At 42.9% G+C, this 17,488-nt stretch overlaps 1 protein-coding gene across 1 annotated transcript in view; it reads left to right on the top strand.

Moving 5' to 3' along the window:
- Window positions 1-6,620: 6,620 nt before the first annotated feature.
- KDM1A (lysine demethylase 1A) overlaps window positions 6,621-17,488 on the top strand; it is a 113,588-nt gene continuing 102,720 nt past the window's right edge. Inside the window, exons 1-3 of the mRNA XM_034754260.1 lie at window positions 6,621-6,696; window positions 10,056-10,148; window positions 11,745-11,851. Coding sequence (XP_034610151.1) covers window positions 11,825-11,851 — 27 coding nt within the window. The 5' untranslated portion in view covers window positions 6,621-6,696; window positions 10,056-10,148; window positions 11,745-11,824. The remainder of the gene's footprint in view (window positions 6,697-10,055; window positions 10,149-11,744; window positions 11,852-17,488) is intronic.

Raw genomic sequence — 17,488 nt, 5'->3', positions numbered from 1 at the left:
CAGTTCATTTGCAAATTTGACACCATCAGATCAGGATTAAACAAAGACTGTGAATGGCTATCCAACTACAGAAGCAGTTTCTCCTCCCTTGGTGTTCACACCTCAACTGCTAGCAGAGCACCTCACCCTCCCTGATTGAGCTAACCTCGTTATCTCCACACTGATTTATACCTGCCTCTGGAGATTTCCATTACTTGCATCTGAAGAAGTGAGGTTCTTACCCACGAAAGCTTATGCTCCCTATACTTCTGTTAGTCTCAAAGGTGCCACAGGACCCTCTGTTGCTTTTCAGTAGCCAGTCTTTTCTTCCATATTCTTCCCCCAAAGTCTTTCTTTAAGGACCCACAAAGAGAGTGATGAGTGGAATGGTCCATCCCCTCATTATTTTGTCCACTAATTAAGCCTAATACCCCACACACCAACTTTCATTCATTAATTTCTAGTTCCATATCTTCTGCTTTTACCAAGCATGATTTCAGCATAGTTATTTTAACATGGCCTTTTTTGTTTGGACTAATTTTAGTCTCCGTTTCTCTTGTACCTGCTTGTAACATTCAATTACTTGTGGGGGAATTCTGTGCTAAAAAATTAAAAATTCACCGCACAAAATTCTGCAGTATTTTGAATATTTTATTTGTCAAAATAACACAGTACAATTACGTCAGTTTAAATCATTTTGGTAGTTTATTTCAAAATATAGATCAGCAAGTATGTCTGTCACAATGCAGACAACAAAAAAGATTCAGGGAATGTTTTTTGACAAATAGATTCCTTACTAGGCATATTAATACAGAACTTTGAGTAATTCATTTAAACTACAATACAGAAACATATTTCCTGAACCTTCAGAAGCAGTGCATAGGATTGGGAGAGCCAGGGGTAATGGAGGAGCTTAGAGAGAAAAATAATTGCTGGGAAGTAGTCTGGGAGTGGACTTGGAGGATGGCTGGGTGTGAGTGTGAGAAGTGTGGAATATTTTTTGGGGGGAGGAGGGAAGAGGAATTGTTAGGGAGATGGCGAACCTCCCCCATGCGACACTAGGTGACCCCTAATCTCTCCCATTCAGTCAGACACAACTGCCTCCATCCCCTGCACCCCGTGTCCCCATGTCTCTTCATCCCCACTCCCATTCAGCCCCTGGCTCAATGCTGTCTCCCCACTAGCTCCTGTGCCCTGTGCCAGTCTATCTCCCACCCTCACCTGGCCCTTCTGAACACCCCCCAGTCTGTGACCCCCTCAGCAGCCCTATGTGCCCTGCTCTCTTTTTCCCCCCTCCTCACCCCCCCAATATCCTGTTTCCCCTCACCTGACCCTAGGGGCAGAGCACTGTGAGGAACGCAGCTTCCGACTCCTCCCTCTCCACAGCTGGCTGCTTTGGCTTTGGGCTGGCTGCCCTCTGTTCTGGCTCCACATCCACCCCTAGTGGGTGAAAGGTGTAATTGCAGTACCTCAGAATCGATTTTCTGCAGGGCAAAAAAAAAAAATTATCTGTGGGGGACGTGAACTTTGCATGTGCGCAGTGATGCAGAATTCCCCCAGGAGTATTCAGTATTGAAAACAATCTGGCATATTTTCCATCAACATTTGTCATAGGGAGGGTCCTACCAAATTCATGGTCCATTTTGGTCAATTTCATGGGCTTATAGGGTTTTAAAAATTATAAATTTCATGATTTCAGCTATTTAAATCTGAAATGTCAGAGTGTTGTAATTGTAGGGGTCCTGGCCCAAAAAGGAGTTGTGGGGGCGTCACAAGGTTATTGTAGGGGGGGTTGTGGTACTGCTATCCTTACTTCTGCACTGCTGCTGGCGGCAGCGCTGCCTTCAGAGCTAGGCAGCTGGAGAGTGGCAGCTGCTGGCTGGGAGCCCAGCTATGAAGGCAGAGCCACTGCCAGCACCAGCACAGAAGTAAGGATGGCATGGTATGGTATTGCCACCCTTACTTCTGCGCTGCTGACTGCAGAGCTGGGCCCTCAGTCAGCAGCTGCCACTCTCCAGCCACCGACTTCTGAAGGCAGTGCAGAAGTAAGGGTTTGTTTGTTTAAGTGGAGCACTGTTTTGCCCACCTTCTCAAACTTGGATGTTTGAAGGATTTTGTTCACTGTGAGACAGAAAGAAAACATAGAAAACTCGAGCACAAAATGTCAGTGTTTAGAGGAGCATCTAGGGGAGGTCTAGAGGGTTTTGCCAAGAAACATACTTTAAGGATTCCAATGCTTGAGTCATGTGGATGCAAAAAAGTCCTGAATTTTCTCTTGCTGAGTTACTCTGAAAATGTCTCCCAAGGACTTTCTCAAATCTCCTTTCCTCCTCCTTCATGTAAAAAAAAAAAATAAATGAATCATCTTTGTACTCAAGTAACGGGGGTAGCTGTGTTAGTCTGTATCCACAAAAACAACAAGGAGTCTGGTGGCACCTTAAAGACTAACAGATTTATTTGGGCATAAGCTTTCATGGGTAAAACCACCTGTTCTTCAGATGCACCTGAAGCAGTGGTGTTTTTCCCACGAAAGCTTATGCCCAAATAAATCTTAGTCTTTAAGGTGCCACCAGACTCCATGTCATCTTTGTACTGACACTGGGCATGGAAACATTCAGATGATGAAGTTAGGGGGGTTCTAAAGAGGATGGAGCTAGGCTGTTCTCAGTGGTGCCAGATGACATAACAAGGAGCAATGGTCTCAAGTTGCAGTGGGGGAGGTCCAGGTTGGATATTAGGAAAAACTGTTTCACTAGGAGGGTGGTGAAGCCGGTGGAATCTCCATCCTTAGAGGTTTTTAAGGTCAGGCTTGACAAAGCTCTGGCTGGGATGATTTAGTTGGTGTTGGTCCTGCTTTGAGCAGGGGGTTGGACTAGATGACCTCCTGAGGTCTCTTCCAACCCTAATCTTCTATAATTTTTCTACGAAGTTGTCAAAACGTGGAGTGAGAGAAAACTGCATTTAAAATGGGGACTCTTGCAATTTTTAGCTCCTCTCTAGTATAAATATGGCGGGGTCTGCTATGTTTTTTTCCATTACAGTTAGAACAATGATTGGTGACATATCGATTAGACCTGGCGAAATTTGTGTCCCCAAACTTTGGTAGATTTTTGAGTGAGACACTGAATGTGATTCTGTCCTTTCTGCATTTTAGAGCAGAAAGCTGTTGTATGCTTCCCTGACAAGGTTTGGTTTGTAATGAACACTCGCCTCCTAATTCAAGTTTTTGCTGACACAAAAATTATAGTATACAAACAACGGTGAATATCTGTGTATAGAGAATACATAATATGTCCTAAGGATTTTATTCATGTGAGTTTGGGATGGCCATCACATAGTCTGTTTAATTCCACAAATTATACAGAGGAACTGCTAGAATATTTGGAATGTGTAAACAGTATATGCTCATATTTCCACAATATCTCCACCCATCACAAATCCCCTACACAAAGGTGTGCGCGCTTGCACTTTCATATCTCATTAAACCTTGGGGAAAGATGGGTTCTGCAGTATGTCATCAAGGTTTTTTTTTTTTTTTTTTAAAGTAACTTTTTGTTGGATTGGGAAAAGGGAAGTAAACTTCAGAGTTGAGGGCAACAGAGTCCTGTGGCACCTTAAGACTAACAGATGTATTGGAGCATAAGCTTTCGTAGGTGAATACGAAGTGGGTATGCTCCAATACGTCTGTTAGTCTGGATCTGTAAAAAGCGACAGAGTCCTGTGGCACCTTATAGACTAACATGGCTATCCCTCTAATACTTCAGAGTTGAGGACTCCCTGCTGACAAATCTGATGTCAGCTTCCTCTTGTTTAGACTGGGAATTCTGCTGCAGTACTACTGGACGGGATCGGTGTCTCATGTAGTCAGGACCCAAACCAGTTGGGGCTTTGTAGCTTGAGACCAACATCTTATATTTTAATTAGGAACAAACTGGAGACTAATGCAGACCATGGAGCACAGGTGTAAAGTGCTACCTGTATGAAGTAACAGGTGGGCATTTGCTGCTAGCTGAAACTTCCAAGTGGACTTCAAATGTAGCCCCATTTAGTAATTCTGTCTTCAGATGACAGACCAAGCTAACTGTGTCAACGTCTAAATCCAAAATAAGGTTGCAACTTTTTCTTGACAAATGTTGGTGTAAAAAGCACACTCTTGGTCCTGCTACCAAATAGATCTAGAAATTGGGAAAAGCTTGGATTTTTTCAGTTTTGGATCCTGCTTCTCTGTTGTCCTGTACTTCGACATCCGTGCAAAGTATGTGCAGTCTCTGTGAAGTGCTACTATTTTGAACTGAATGTTTTACATAAAACTAGGGCCATAGAGCTAAAGCCTTCCCACAATAGCGAACCTAAAAAATGGCTTGACATTGCTTCTGTGAGAGAAGTGACACTTCCCAATGCTTATGTAGAAAATGCATACAAAGAGCATAAAATGAGGAAGAGGGGACAAATTAGACCCTCATACTCTTGACTCCCACATATCATGAGTAGGTATAGTAGGGCTATTAGTATTGCCTTTGTTAAGGTTGCTTGACATTTCCAATTATAAGACTGTGTTTTCAGTTGCTTATAACTTTGCAAAACTTTAACCATTTGGGCTGAAATTTTCCATGCCAAGTGTTCGAAATTCTTTTTCGAAAATTTCTGCTAAAGCAGTTCAGCTGTTACCAGGAACCATGCTGGGGAAAAATGTTTTGCTCATTTTAAAGCATACTTGTCACCTTTTCTTTGAACAGTTCTAGCACCTGCATGCTTTGACGAAGGGATTTGACATTTGGCAGGGATGACAGGTGATCTGTGTCAGGGATGTGTTTCTTGCTGTCTCTGAAAATCTGTCTAAATTTGCTGAAATTATAAGTCTTTGAAATATTGCAGTTTGTGCATGATCAGAGATTTCTTTGATTGTAACAGTTAAATCTCCAATTCTGTCGTTGCTGAGCATACTTGAACCCCTCACAGCTCCTAGTTGGTGACCAGACTGTTCGTGTGCCATTCTCAGAGGCCAGGGCTACAGGGGCAAAGCTAGACTTTCCATGTAATGGCTGCTTCCAGCTGCTCCAGAGTGGGCCGGCCACTGAAACTGAAAGCAGGGTGCCAATCTCTCCTGTACTCTCAATGCTCTCCTCTTTCTTTCTCTCTCCCCCTCCCCCCCGCTTGCACCCAGACATCATGGAGGAGGAAGCCCTCTGACTTGAATGCAGAGGGAATGAAAACCATACCAGGAAGTAGATTGAGACAGAGAAGTCTGGTTAGATGATCTGGAAAGGGGGGAGAAACTGGGTGGATAGGGAAAGATTAGGACCGTGCTTTTCATCTTTAGATCTCAAAGCACTTTAGAATGGACCTTAGTCGTCTTATCCCTGTTTGTAAAAATGGGGAATCTGAGGCACCGGAATGGCAAGGAGACTGGGAGCTGGTGGGGGTGAGACTGAGACTGCCTGGACAAGGAGACTTGGACCATGAGCTTGGGGATGGAGGTGACACGGGATGGGAATGCTGCTCTGGATGCTGGGCAGTCACTTAAACCAAACTTTGCATAGGTGGTCACTAGTTGTATGATCCTCATTTTTGGGCTGTCTGACTTGAACCCTTGGGGACAAGGTGGGTGAGAGATCTTTTGTTAGACCAGCTTTTGTTGGCAAGAGAGAGAAGCTTTCAGCTCTATGAAAGCCATAGAAAAAACTCATGAGGAAAAATAATTGTGTTCAAAGCAGAGTTTGATTAGTGTGCAGTAAATAAGGATTAATGTTACACATTAAACAATGAGGATAAAACAATGTTGAATAGCTGCTCATTAAGTAAGCACTGTTCATTTTGTGCACTGAATGAGATTGGTCTTGTTGTAAAAGTAGTATGGGATCATGTAACTAAAGATTAGCATAATACATATGCACAAGGGGGCTTAATTCTGGCACTTTTGAGTGCTTGGCTCTGCAACTGTAATGTTTTTTTAAGATTGTGTGTAATGTTAAATCAGATCTGGAATGTTATTAATTTCCGTGGACATGGATTAGTGTTCTCAGTGTAGGTGAGATGGCTAAAGGTGTAAGCTAAATGCAGTTTATCATATGACCTCGCAGCTGATTGCATGGATAGCACTACAACATATGTGGTGTGTGTGTGTGTGTGTGTGTATATATATATATATATATATATATATATATAAACACAATGTTACAAAGAAACTACATTGGAAGGATGCTGGGGTTGCAAAGTCAAGAACTCAAAAGTTGGGAAATACCTATGCAACCTTAATTTGGTATGCTTGTGTGTATGTAATCATTTATTATGGAAAGTGTTGTGGCTCTTCCATTTTGCAACCTTAATGTGTTTTTCATAGGCTTTCTTGTAAATAGGATGGGGAGATCAATGGTTATATGTATTTTGTCTTATTTGAGATGGTATGGGGAAATAAAGCATTGCATTCAATCATACTTTAAGAATATCAGAAAGGTATAATAGATAAATCCGCATTATTTACTACTTGGCTATGTGACAGCAGTACAAAAACTTAAATTCTTCTTTTGAGTTCTTATGAGTTGAAACTTCATTGCAACATTAAAGATTTTTTCTGTGTGTGTGTGTGCGTTTGTCTCTCCGTACATACATACATACATACCGTTTTTGTTTAAATACAGTTGCAACTTTGGTTGGACAACCCAAAGATTCAGCTGACATTCGAGGCAACTCTTCAACAACTAGAAGCACCTTATAACAGTAAGTTGACAATTTTTCAGTGAAACCTCATTGCTGCTGTTTGTCAGTCTGTGCTGAGAAAGCTGTTTCAGATCAAGATGACCCTCAACCAAGTCCCAAACAATTATTTCTTCAGTTCTTAGAACCATAATGTTTGACTAGGAAAGTGGAGTCCATTGGGTGTTTGAAATATAAAATTGGGAAGAATGTTTATTGGACAGCTGTTTAAATCAGATGTGGGAGCACTTCTAAAATTACTTTCTGAATGTTTCCAAACAAAAGTTAATTTTGTCAAGTTACAGTTCCTCACAGAATAACTTCAGTCTAGAGATAAATTAATCTTATGAAAGAGAAGCAAAAATTAATTTAGAGAGAATCTCGTATTTTACAGAGTTTGCTGTTTTCAGTGGTTTGCCAGTTGTGCCGAAGTGAATCTTAAACATGAATATATCCACACTGCATGAATTTGATTCCTAAAGTAAGAAATGTAATCTTCCTCTATAGTGGGAAGATGTTTGTGGAATATATGCGGTCATTGGAAAATTCTCAGAGTAAGAAATCCCCCACTTGGATTTCTACTTCTCCTCTGGGGCTTGGCCAGAATGTTCCAAGACCAAAGTTCTGAATCTCTAAGACATTTTACTAGCAACTGTTTCTACTGCTGCCTCCTTGTCCACCTTTGACTAGAACAGTTCACTTCTGCAGCTGTAGTTTGCTGTAGTCTGAAGACAGTTTCTTCGCTCTGTAAACACAACAAGCTGCATAATGTAGTTTTGAATTAACTCATGAACTTCCCTGCTCCAGATCTGAGAGAGCAGGCCTTGACTTCAGAAAAGTTAAGTTTAGACACAAATCCCACAGTGACATCTATCTCACTGCAGCTGCGGTGGAAAATGTCAAGGGTTGCACTAGTGGTAATAACAGTAGCACATACCTTTCTACCTTGAATGTGTTATCAACCATTAATGTGACACTACATGTATCATAGCATCAACTTACTCCTGACACTGAGCCTGTTTGGAGCTCACAGTATCATAAGTATGATATGTACTGATCCAGATTTTTGAGCCCCTACCATCTCCATTTGTGGCACCAGCTACCTCAAAACACGCACATTCCCAGAACACTTACTCAGCATGTGAAGAGGTTGAAGAGCAATTGGATTCAAACAGTGATTGCCTCTTGAAAGAATTGGGAGTCAGAACAATTTATTGAGTCTCTGTACTTCTAGGAACAGAGGATGATAAAGTGACGATCATATCATGGTTGGTCCACCCTTCACTCCAGTTGGTGGTCTAGATAATACTTAGTCCTGCCTTGAGTGCAGGGGACTGGATTAGATGACCTCTCGAGGTCCCTTCCAGTTCTATGATTCTATGAATAAAGGAATCACACAGCCCCGTACTGCATTCCAGTTCTCTGGCTCCCAATCAGCACCTAGCTCCAGTACAGAGAGAAGTTATTTTAAAACTCTGCTCACTAATCAGTACTGACCAGCCACATTGCCATGTTGGATCTTACCCGAAAATACCACGCTGTCAGCCAATCCTTTAGTGTTTAAAACTAAAGGTTTATTATAAAGAAAGAACAAGAAGAGTTGTTGAATGATAAAGCAATCAAATACACATGGAGACTATCAAAGTCCATACATCAGGTTCTTAGCAGTATTGGTGAGTTTGCTGGTTTAAAAGTCCCACTGGAACAATCCACAGCTTGGATGGGTCATTCGGTCCTTTTTTCAGAGCTTCATTAGTAGAAAAGTATCAGAGGGGTAGCTGTGTTAGTCTGAATCTGTAAAAAGCAACAGAGGGTCCTGTGGCACCTTTAAGACTAACAGAAGTATTGGGAGCATAAGCTTTCGTGGAAGTGAGGTTCTTACCCACGAAAGCTTATGCTCCCAATACTTCTGTTAGTCTTAAAGGTGCCACAGGACCCTCTGTTGCTGTTTGTAGAAAAGTTACTCCATAGATAAGAAGCAGGATTGGAAACAAAATGGAGATGATGTAATTGCCTTTTATATTCTTTTGCCATGAGGCTTGTACTTCCTGTGTCTCAAACACAAACTTCACAGCACATGGAAAAGCCTTAGAATTCTTTGTCCTTAGGCATGCCTCTACATGGCTTGCTGACTCATCAGGTGTAGTCCCTGGTTTTTCAATGGGTTTATTGTACAGCTGATGTCTCTTGATAGACCATCAAGCAGGCTAGGCAGTGCTGATGCCAATCTGTCTGAGGGTGTCACCCAGATGCACCGCACAAGTTTGGAATACAGCTATATACCCTACTTATCTATAACTTATAATACAAAGGTGATAAAAACATATAAAAAATATCACACTAGGCAAATTGTAACATTTTTGCAGATACCCTACATGGCATATCTGGCACGACTCATTGCAATTTTACAATATTGGTATCCATAATATCATAAAGTGTCTCCCTTTGTCTCCCCTGTGATACTGTATGGAATATGGAAGTTCAGACAGGGGAGAACAACCAGCAGGGAACATCCTTACATCTGTCTCCTGAATCTCAGCTGGAAATATGTTTCAAGAGGGGACTGACACTATAAAAAGAAGGGACAAACATCCCAAGGCACCCATCCTTCCCTACCCATCACAGTCACGGCACCTGAAATTAAAAAAAAAAGTAAGGAGGTGAGCACTGTCTTTAAGCAGTATACAGACAGCGTGGAGAGGCAGGAGCAGGCTTTTCCCCTACTGAACATGTTTACATGAAGAGTTTAGTGAGAGTCAGACAGTGCTGGTAGCTCTCTTGGTTTGTCTGGAGTAGAAGGGAACTGTGAATGATAGAACCTCAGAAAAGAATTAACTTGAATTGGAGTCACGTAACTTAGCAAAAATACGTGAAAAGGAAGAGAGACCTGTAACACCATCTGCCTGTAACACCATGACTGGACCCAGTTCCCCAATCAAACATCTGCAAATACAAAAAATGTATTTAGTCTTTTAAAAATACATTTCACACTGTCTGGAGTGCTCAAGTGCTGAATGGCAGCAAGGCAAAGGTGCTTCCCCAATGCCGGTAGGCAGCTGCACTGCACACTGGATAATCAAGGAAGAGTTAGATGATCCCTTTGGTTCCTAGTGCTGTGGGTCCTGCAGGGCCATGCAAAGCAGCTATATCACTCTTCATCTAGAGAATCAAAGTGGGGAGTGAAATTTGTGCAGTAAATGGTTTCTTACGGTGATGCACATGGGTGGTGTGGGTGTGATTAGTTATATTAAAGGTAGGCATCAGTCTAAATATTTCTTCATCCTATGTAAATCCATTAGGCCATCCAGTAAATGTCACTATAGATTGCTTTACTATAAAGAGTAATTAAAATACATAATTATTTAATCTTTCTTATTCTGTAGGTGACACTGTGCTAGTTCACAGAGTGCATAGCTATCTAGAGCGTCATGGCCTAATCAACTTCGGTATCTACAAAAGGGTAAAGCCTCTACCAAGTAGGTTTACCAATGATTTCAAATTAAATAATTATTCTTTTCTGTGATCTGTGGGCCCAAAATGTACCTTATTTTTAGCATCGTGATACTGGAATACTAGTAAAGGCTTGAGAAGGGCATGCTGTTTGGCATTCTTGATTTGGCTTCCAAAATTCTCCTTTTGGGCTAAAATTTTGCATTTTTTTTCTCAGCCCAAAGCTGAATTATCTGAAAAGTTTGAAGATGTTATATTTATAGATATTTCTGTCATTCATCACTACAATACAAGTGCTGCCTGTCCTGTATTTGAGGTTCTTTGGAGTAAAAAATGTTTCGCGATGAATAGTTCAGATTTTCTTGTTTGTATGTAACGCTTGGAATTTAAAACTTCCAAACTTGTCATGGTCTTAGTCCCAGTGAAGTGACTGAGAAATAAATTCTAATTTTATTGTGTAAGAACAATACATTTTCTTTAGTTCTATGAAGTTGTGTATAGCTTTTCTATTTTTTTTAATAGAATCCTTTAAAGACCACCTCATTGGGTGGGGGGAGGTTCTATCTATACCAGTATAGTTAAAGCAATACAATTTTATATGTAGACAAGCCCTTATGTGTCACCTCTCAAATTACTCACGGTTTCTCCTCAGTTTGAGGATCTTGCGCTAAGTGTTTTTCTCTTCTGTTTTCTCTACGCTGCATTGTTGTTTTTATACTTCAACAAAATATTTTGCTGATTGCCTTGCTTTTGGGGATCCCACTTCCTGCATAATTCAGGGACTGCTTGGCAGGTTCGAGGAAGCTGAGAGTGTTGTAGCTGACAGGTGATACATGATTGACCTGTCCAAGGGAGGGATGTTGTGCTAATTCACCTCCACTGACACACTACCTCAGAGGTGCACAAATCATAGTGCAATGTGAGTTTTGCTTGGGAGCACAAGCCAAAGAGGAAGACTGTTGTGGCTTCTTTGAAGATCTCATATTTAAAAATAACTTTTCCTTTTAAACCGAAACCACCTCAGTGTCCCTGTAAGTCTGCATCTTGTCCTGATGCAGATCAATGTGTTTAGATTGCAGATTGCACTTTCAAACAAACATCTGACCCAGCCCTGCCCAGTGCTTCCAATTCCTCCATGAAAGAGAGAAGGAACCAAAACACTTTCCTTCAGAATGACAAATGAGTTGATTTCTTTGCTCAGCTGCCCACTCCTCCTGGAACTGCCTCTTTCCCCAGAGTGGAAATGTCTGATAGGGAGATCCCTCCTGGTTACAGGTATCCTGCTGGCCCTTGTGTGAACGTGCAATCTAGGGTCTCTATTCAGGTGACTGTTGCTGTTAACTTTCTACCTAGATTGTGCTTTACCTGCATTTTCTTTTCATCATTAACTTCTGCTGGCTACTAAGTGCTGATTATATTTAATTCAGAATTATACAAAATTTTCCTGCTAACAACTAGCTGTGATGAAGCAATCACAGCTACATTTTACTATGACTTTACTGTTAGACTGTTTTAAAATAGACTTCCATCCTTACTAATTTCAGGATTAAAACTGAGCTTGGACTCCTAGGCTTGCACCAATACACACGTCTATCCTGTAACTTATGCTTTCATTTCTCTAGCTAAGAAGACTGGCAAGGTGATCATTATAGGTTCTGGAGTCTCTGGCTTGGCTGCAGCTCGCCAGTTGCAGAGTTTTGGGATGGATGTCACGCTTCTGGAAGCCAGGGTATGAACTTGCTGCTCAAAGAGAGAATTTAGCTAATGAAACAAACTTATTTAGCCAGTCATTACAACTGATAAGGCACTGGTATGATTGAGTGCCCTGTGACAGTATGCATTGGGACTGGTGAACTTGTGAATGTGACCATTGCCAATCCAGATGGGCAGCTAGGTAGCTAGACCTACTTCAGCTCAGAAGCAGGAATATTCAGCTTTCTTTGTTCAGTGCACCCTGCCTCTTAAGAGAGTGGTGGTGCCATCATTATTCTTTTTTTGTAGCAAGAGCTGTAGTCAGTGCAGTCATCTCACTCTTGTGTAGTCCAGAAGATCATTAGGAAAACACTTAACAAATACTCCTTTCCACCAAGATTGAGATGGAATTCTTTGGGCTGAGGGTGCACATTTAGGTAATTATCCACGCAAGGGTTTGTGTTCCAAAAAATCTGCTTCCTTGAGTAGTCATAGAATCATAGAATATCAGGGTTGGAAGGGGCCTCAGGAGGTAATCTAGTCCAACCCCTGTTCAGAGCAGGACCAATCCCCAGACAGATTTTTGCCCCATATCCCTGAATGTACCCCTCAAAGATTGAACTCACAATCCTGGGTTTAGCAGGCCAATACTCAAACCACTGAGCTATTCCCCCCCCATGAGTCTTGTGATCTCATTTTTGTTCCTTCATCTCCCCAAAGCAGTTCATACAGAATATAACAATCACACGCTGCAGCTATCTCAAATATCAGGACAGCACCAAAACCCCATTCTTTCTCCAGAGTAGTGAAAGCATAAGCTTTAGGGCGAGGGTGTCTGGCTGGTGGGTCTTGCCCACATGCTGAGGGTCTAACTAATTGCCATATTTGGGACAGGAAGGAATTTCCCCACAGCTCAAATTGGCAGGGTCTGTGAGAGCGATGGATCGTCCTTCAGGATAGGTTGTAGATCCTTGATGATGCGCTGGAGAGGTTTTAGTTGGGGCTGAAGGTGATGGCTAGTGGCGTTCTGTTACTTTCTTTGTTGGGCCTGTCCTGTAGTAGGTGACTTCTGGGTACTCGTCAGGCTCTGTCAATCTGTTCCATCACTCTCAGATCTTGGGAGACAGGCCAGTCCTTGCTTACAGACAGCCCCCAAATCTGAAGCAAATACTCACCAGCAACCACACAACAAAAACACTAACCCAGGAACCTATTCTTGCAACAAAGCCCGTTGCCAACTCTGTCCACCTATCTGTTCAGGGGATACCATCATAGGACCTAATCACATCAGCCACAATATCAGAAGCTCGTTCACCTGCACATCTACCAATGTGATATATGCCGTCATGTGCCAGCAATGCCCCTCTGCCATGTACATTTGCCAAACTGGACAGTCTCTGCGTAAAAGAATAAATGGACGCAAATCAGACGTCAAGAATTATAACATTCAAAAACCAGTTGGAGAACACTTCAATCTCCCGGGCCACTTGATTACAGACCTAAAAGTCTCAATATTACAACAAAAAAACTTAAACAGTCTCCAACGAGAGACTGCTGAATTGGAATTAATTTGCAAATTGGACATCATTAAATTAGGCTTGAACAAAGACTGGCCATTACACAAAGTAAAACTATTTCCCCATGCTTATTCTCCCCCCCCCCCTTCCCCCGTTCCTCATATTTCCTTGTCAATTGCTGTAAATGGGCCATTTTCATTACCACTACAAACAGGTTTTTTTTTCTCCCCTGCTGATAAAAGCTCATCTTAACTGATCACTCTCCTTATATTGTGTATAGTAACACCCATTGTTTCATGTTGTGTGTGTGTGTGTGTGTGTGTGTGTGTGTGTGTGTGTGTGGATCTGTCTATCTTCCTACTGTATTTTCCACTACATGCATCCGATGAAGTAGGCTGTAGCCCACGAAAGCTTATGCTCAAATAAATTTGTTAGTCTCTAAGGTGCCACAAGTACTCCTGTTCTTTTTACTAGCTCTTTTTGTCATAGCATACTACTGGGTTTCCTGTTCCATATCCCACAAGTCCTTTTCAGAGTCGCTGTTCTCCAGACTAGATCCCAGCCCTGTGTGTCCGACATCGTTTTGTTCTTAGATGTACAAGCTCACGCTTACCCATATTAAAGTGTCTGATTTTTTGCCTCTCAGTGACCTGTCTTCATCATTTGTCATCTACCAATCTTTGTCATCTACAGATGTTAGCAGAGATTTCATATTTTCTTCCAAATCGCTGATTTAAAAGATTGTAAATACTACTTCCTAGTAATCATCTGTATTGGTAGCTGGCTACTTGTAAGAGAATAGTAAAGCTTATGTCTTGTCCATCAGTGAGAATACCATTTAACATACTTCAGCTAATCCAGGTGGTGTGTCCGTCTTTTATCTTTTTTTCCAGTTTTGAAGCTGTTCTGAGGAGGGGGAGGGGTCAGAGGGTCAAGCAGGCTCTTTAGAGGGTCAGTATGTTGTGCTAAGAAAAAAAATTTTTGCTTCTGAGCTGAAATGGGCAGAGCTGCTTAGTAGCTGTTTGCTGTATTAGCAGTTAGCTCTTCCATGAGAGAATTAATAGATAAGACAATACTGTCTTATTGTGAGTGACGGTAAAAGAATTTTTGGTATTTAGATGTAGATTGTGCTGGTTACATACTCAAGTAGAATCTTGGAGGAGCAGTTTAATACTTGATATTTGAGATTAAATAACCATCTAGTCCAGTGTGTTGTTCTCAGTTGTACAACCTCACACTTATTCATACTAAAATATCAGATTTTTTCCTCTGTGACCTGTCTTCATCATTTGCCATCTACCAATCTTTGTCATCTACAGATGTTAGAGATTTCATAGCTTCTTCCCCAAACTTTTTACCTCACCCCCCACACCCGGGGGGAGCCAGGGTCTGGGAGCAGAGTTGTGGTCGGGGCTGGGGGCGGGGCTGGAGCTGCGGCCAGGTGTGGAACTGCAGCCGAGCTATGGGCCAAGGCCAGAAATGGAGCTGTGGTTGGGGCGGGGCCAGAAGCCATGGCCCTGGCTGGGGGCAGAATGGTGCTGGGTGGTGCTCCCTCCCTGCGGGGGCTGGCTTGGACCCGCTGAGCCCCCTGAACATTCCTAGGTGCCCCTCCCCCTCCCCCCCGGGGGGAGTGCATCCCGTAGTTTGGGGGGCCCACAGATCTAGTCCATCCCAAGCCTCTGGAGGATTGTTTGAGTATGTCAGTTTGGATCCTATTGTAGGGGTGCATGCATCCCATGCATGTAAGATCAGATTTTTCTTTTTGAATTGCAGTGTACATCAGGGCTGTGCATGTGCCCTTTGCTGTTTTTGTGCTTCCATGTGAGGGCATAAAGAGCAGAGTGGACGTGACTCTCCCTCAGTTCCCTCTTGCCGCTTGTGTCATAAAGATGGAACCCTGTCAAATGTCCAACCCACTGTACTTCTCTGAGCATTGAATTCATCCTCTTGACTAGCTCTGTGAAGAGAATGTCTTCATCCTTGGTCTTTGTTAATTCTTTATCTTGCACATTCCCCTTAAAAGGTGAAGATATGCCCCCTGTACAGAGGCATGAGGAGCCTTGTGCCAACTGCCGTGGCAGACTTGAAACCCTTAGGATTTAAGCCCTGCCTCACCAGCAACAGGCTCATTCCTGTGGTCCATGGGCACAGCAAATTCTCTGTCTAGGGGAAAGCCACTTCTCTGATACATGTTCAGTGTGTAAGTCCTCCGTGAGAACTCTCAAGTCGAGGTATACATGGCTGATGTTACACTTACACAATGGATGTGTCACCTCACACCTGGCATCCACCTCCAAAGAACCAAAATGATAGTTCTCAGTGAAAGCCCCTCCAAGCAGACAGCACACCCTAAAGTCCAGCAGGGAAAGAGAGGCAGGGAAGAAAACACAATTGAAAGAGGCCACATTGACACTGTTCACGTTGGTGCTCAGTCTCTGGCATTGGATGTTGCTACAGATGCTGGTACTGACAGACTCAGCACCTATGCCTCCAATGCTGACATCCTCATGTGAACTGGCACCCCAATACAAGGGCAAGACTGAAAGGTAGGTCAGGTGGACAGCAGATATGGCATTGGCTCCAAACAGAAGGGGCACCATCCTGGAGGGAAAAGAGACATCACTGCACCAAAGACAGGGCATATGAGTTCTCTGTTAAAGGAGGAGGTGGTACCAGGTAAGCCAGCACCAATGAAGACACCACTGTGTCGATTATGGGACTGATGTATGCCTTCATGGAACGGTTAAGAGGACATCTTTGGTGCTGCATAACACCCAGAGCCAGGGCCAAGACACCAGCACAGGGCATTGCTATTCAGAGAGTACTGTTCTTCTTCACTGTCATCACATTATGCCTTCTCCCTAGTGTTGAGTAGGGATACCTCTCTCTCTTCTGAGCACAATCCTAGAGCCTGTACTAGAGATCCCTCCTGCAGGGTGCTATCACAACACACAAAAGTGGCATTTAACCAGTTGGCCGCAACTGAGCAAGTACCTATATACCGTGCCACCCTGGCCTTACTGGGGACCATCATCTCAGGTGTCCCACAACAGAATCCCTTCCTGTAGATCCAGGAAGAGGAGATCAGGCTCCTTGGAAGCATCGCTGCCCGGGCTACCAATGTTGGTTAGGTCCCAGGGGCTGGGAGCCATGGAAGAACAGCACCTCCAGTTTCCACTTAAAGTTGTCATCCTCACCTGATGAGGCAATCATAGCATTTCTACTCCAAAGATTGATGACTTTAAAGCATTTCATTGCTGAGACTTTAGATGTTGAAATCAAGGTCATAAGAAAAATTACATAAATTGACATTTTGATCACATCAGCCTGGGCCAGAATTGCTTGTCCCCATAAATGAGGGCATACTTTAGAGCTAATCAAGTGGCTCTGGAAAGCCCCACCTACCATTCAGCCCACATCTAAATGGGTGCAGAAGTACTATCAGGTGCCACCAAAATCTTTGAGCACTTCTGCTCCCACTCAAACCCAGGATCGTGGATGGTGGCAACAGTGCAGGAAACTCTGAAATCAATGAAAGGGGACATCTAAGGTCTAGGACCCCCCAAAAGCTAGACCTGTCTAGATGCAAAGCCTACTTGTCCGCCACATTGTAACTCCATGTGGCAAACTACCAGTTGTAATTTCTGTACATGGACTAGAGGTGACTCCCTTCCTGGTGAAAGTACCACAGTACTCTATGGAGGAATAAAGGCCAAATTGTTGCCAGAACAGTCTTACAGGCAGCCGTGGATGCCTCCAACACAGCCAAGAGGTAAATGGCCACAGCTGTAACTATGTAACCAGAATACCAAGGGAGGTCTAGGATCTCAAGGGGATAGAGCTCTTCAGTAAAAACTTATGAAGCATTGCATTCCTTAAAGGACTCAAGGGATACCATGAGATCACTGGGGATATTATTCTCCTATAGGAAGACCTGTAGACAGCTCCAGCAGCCACACCTATATCTCAGGGAAGACATCGGGAGTACACATCACAGAAATGATCATAATGTTCAAGAAGACATCTGTCGTCTGCCTTCTCTGTCAACCAGCCAACCCCAACATCCAGACAGCAGATTTGATGGGAGCCACATCGGAATCGACCAGGAACCAGTTTTCGGGAGCTTCTTTGTCCTATTACATTTGACTTGGTCCTCT

The sequence above is a fragment of the Trachemys scripta genome, chromosome 20 (genome assembly GCF_013100865.1).
Source record: "Trachemys scripta elegans isolate TJP31775 chromosome 20, CAS_Tse_1.0, whole genome shotgun sequence".
Taxonomy (NCBI): domain Eukaryota; kingdom Metazoa; phylum Chordata; order Testudines; family Emydidae; genus Trachemys; species Trachemys scripta.
Note: the sequence above shows the minus strand (reverse complement) of the source record. Positions and strands in the feature narration are given on the sequence as shown.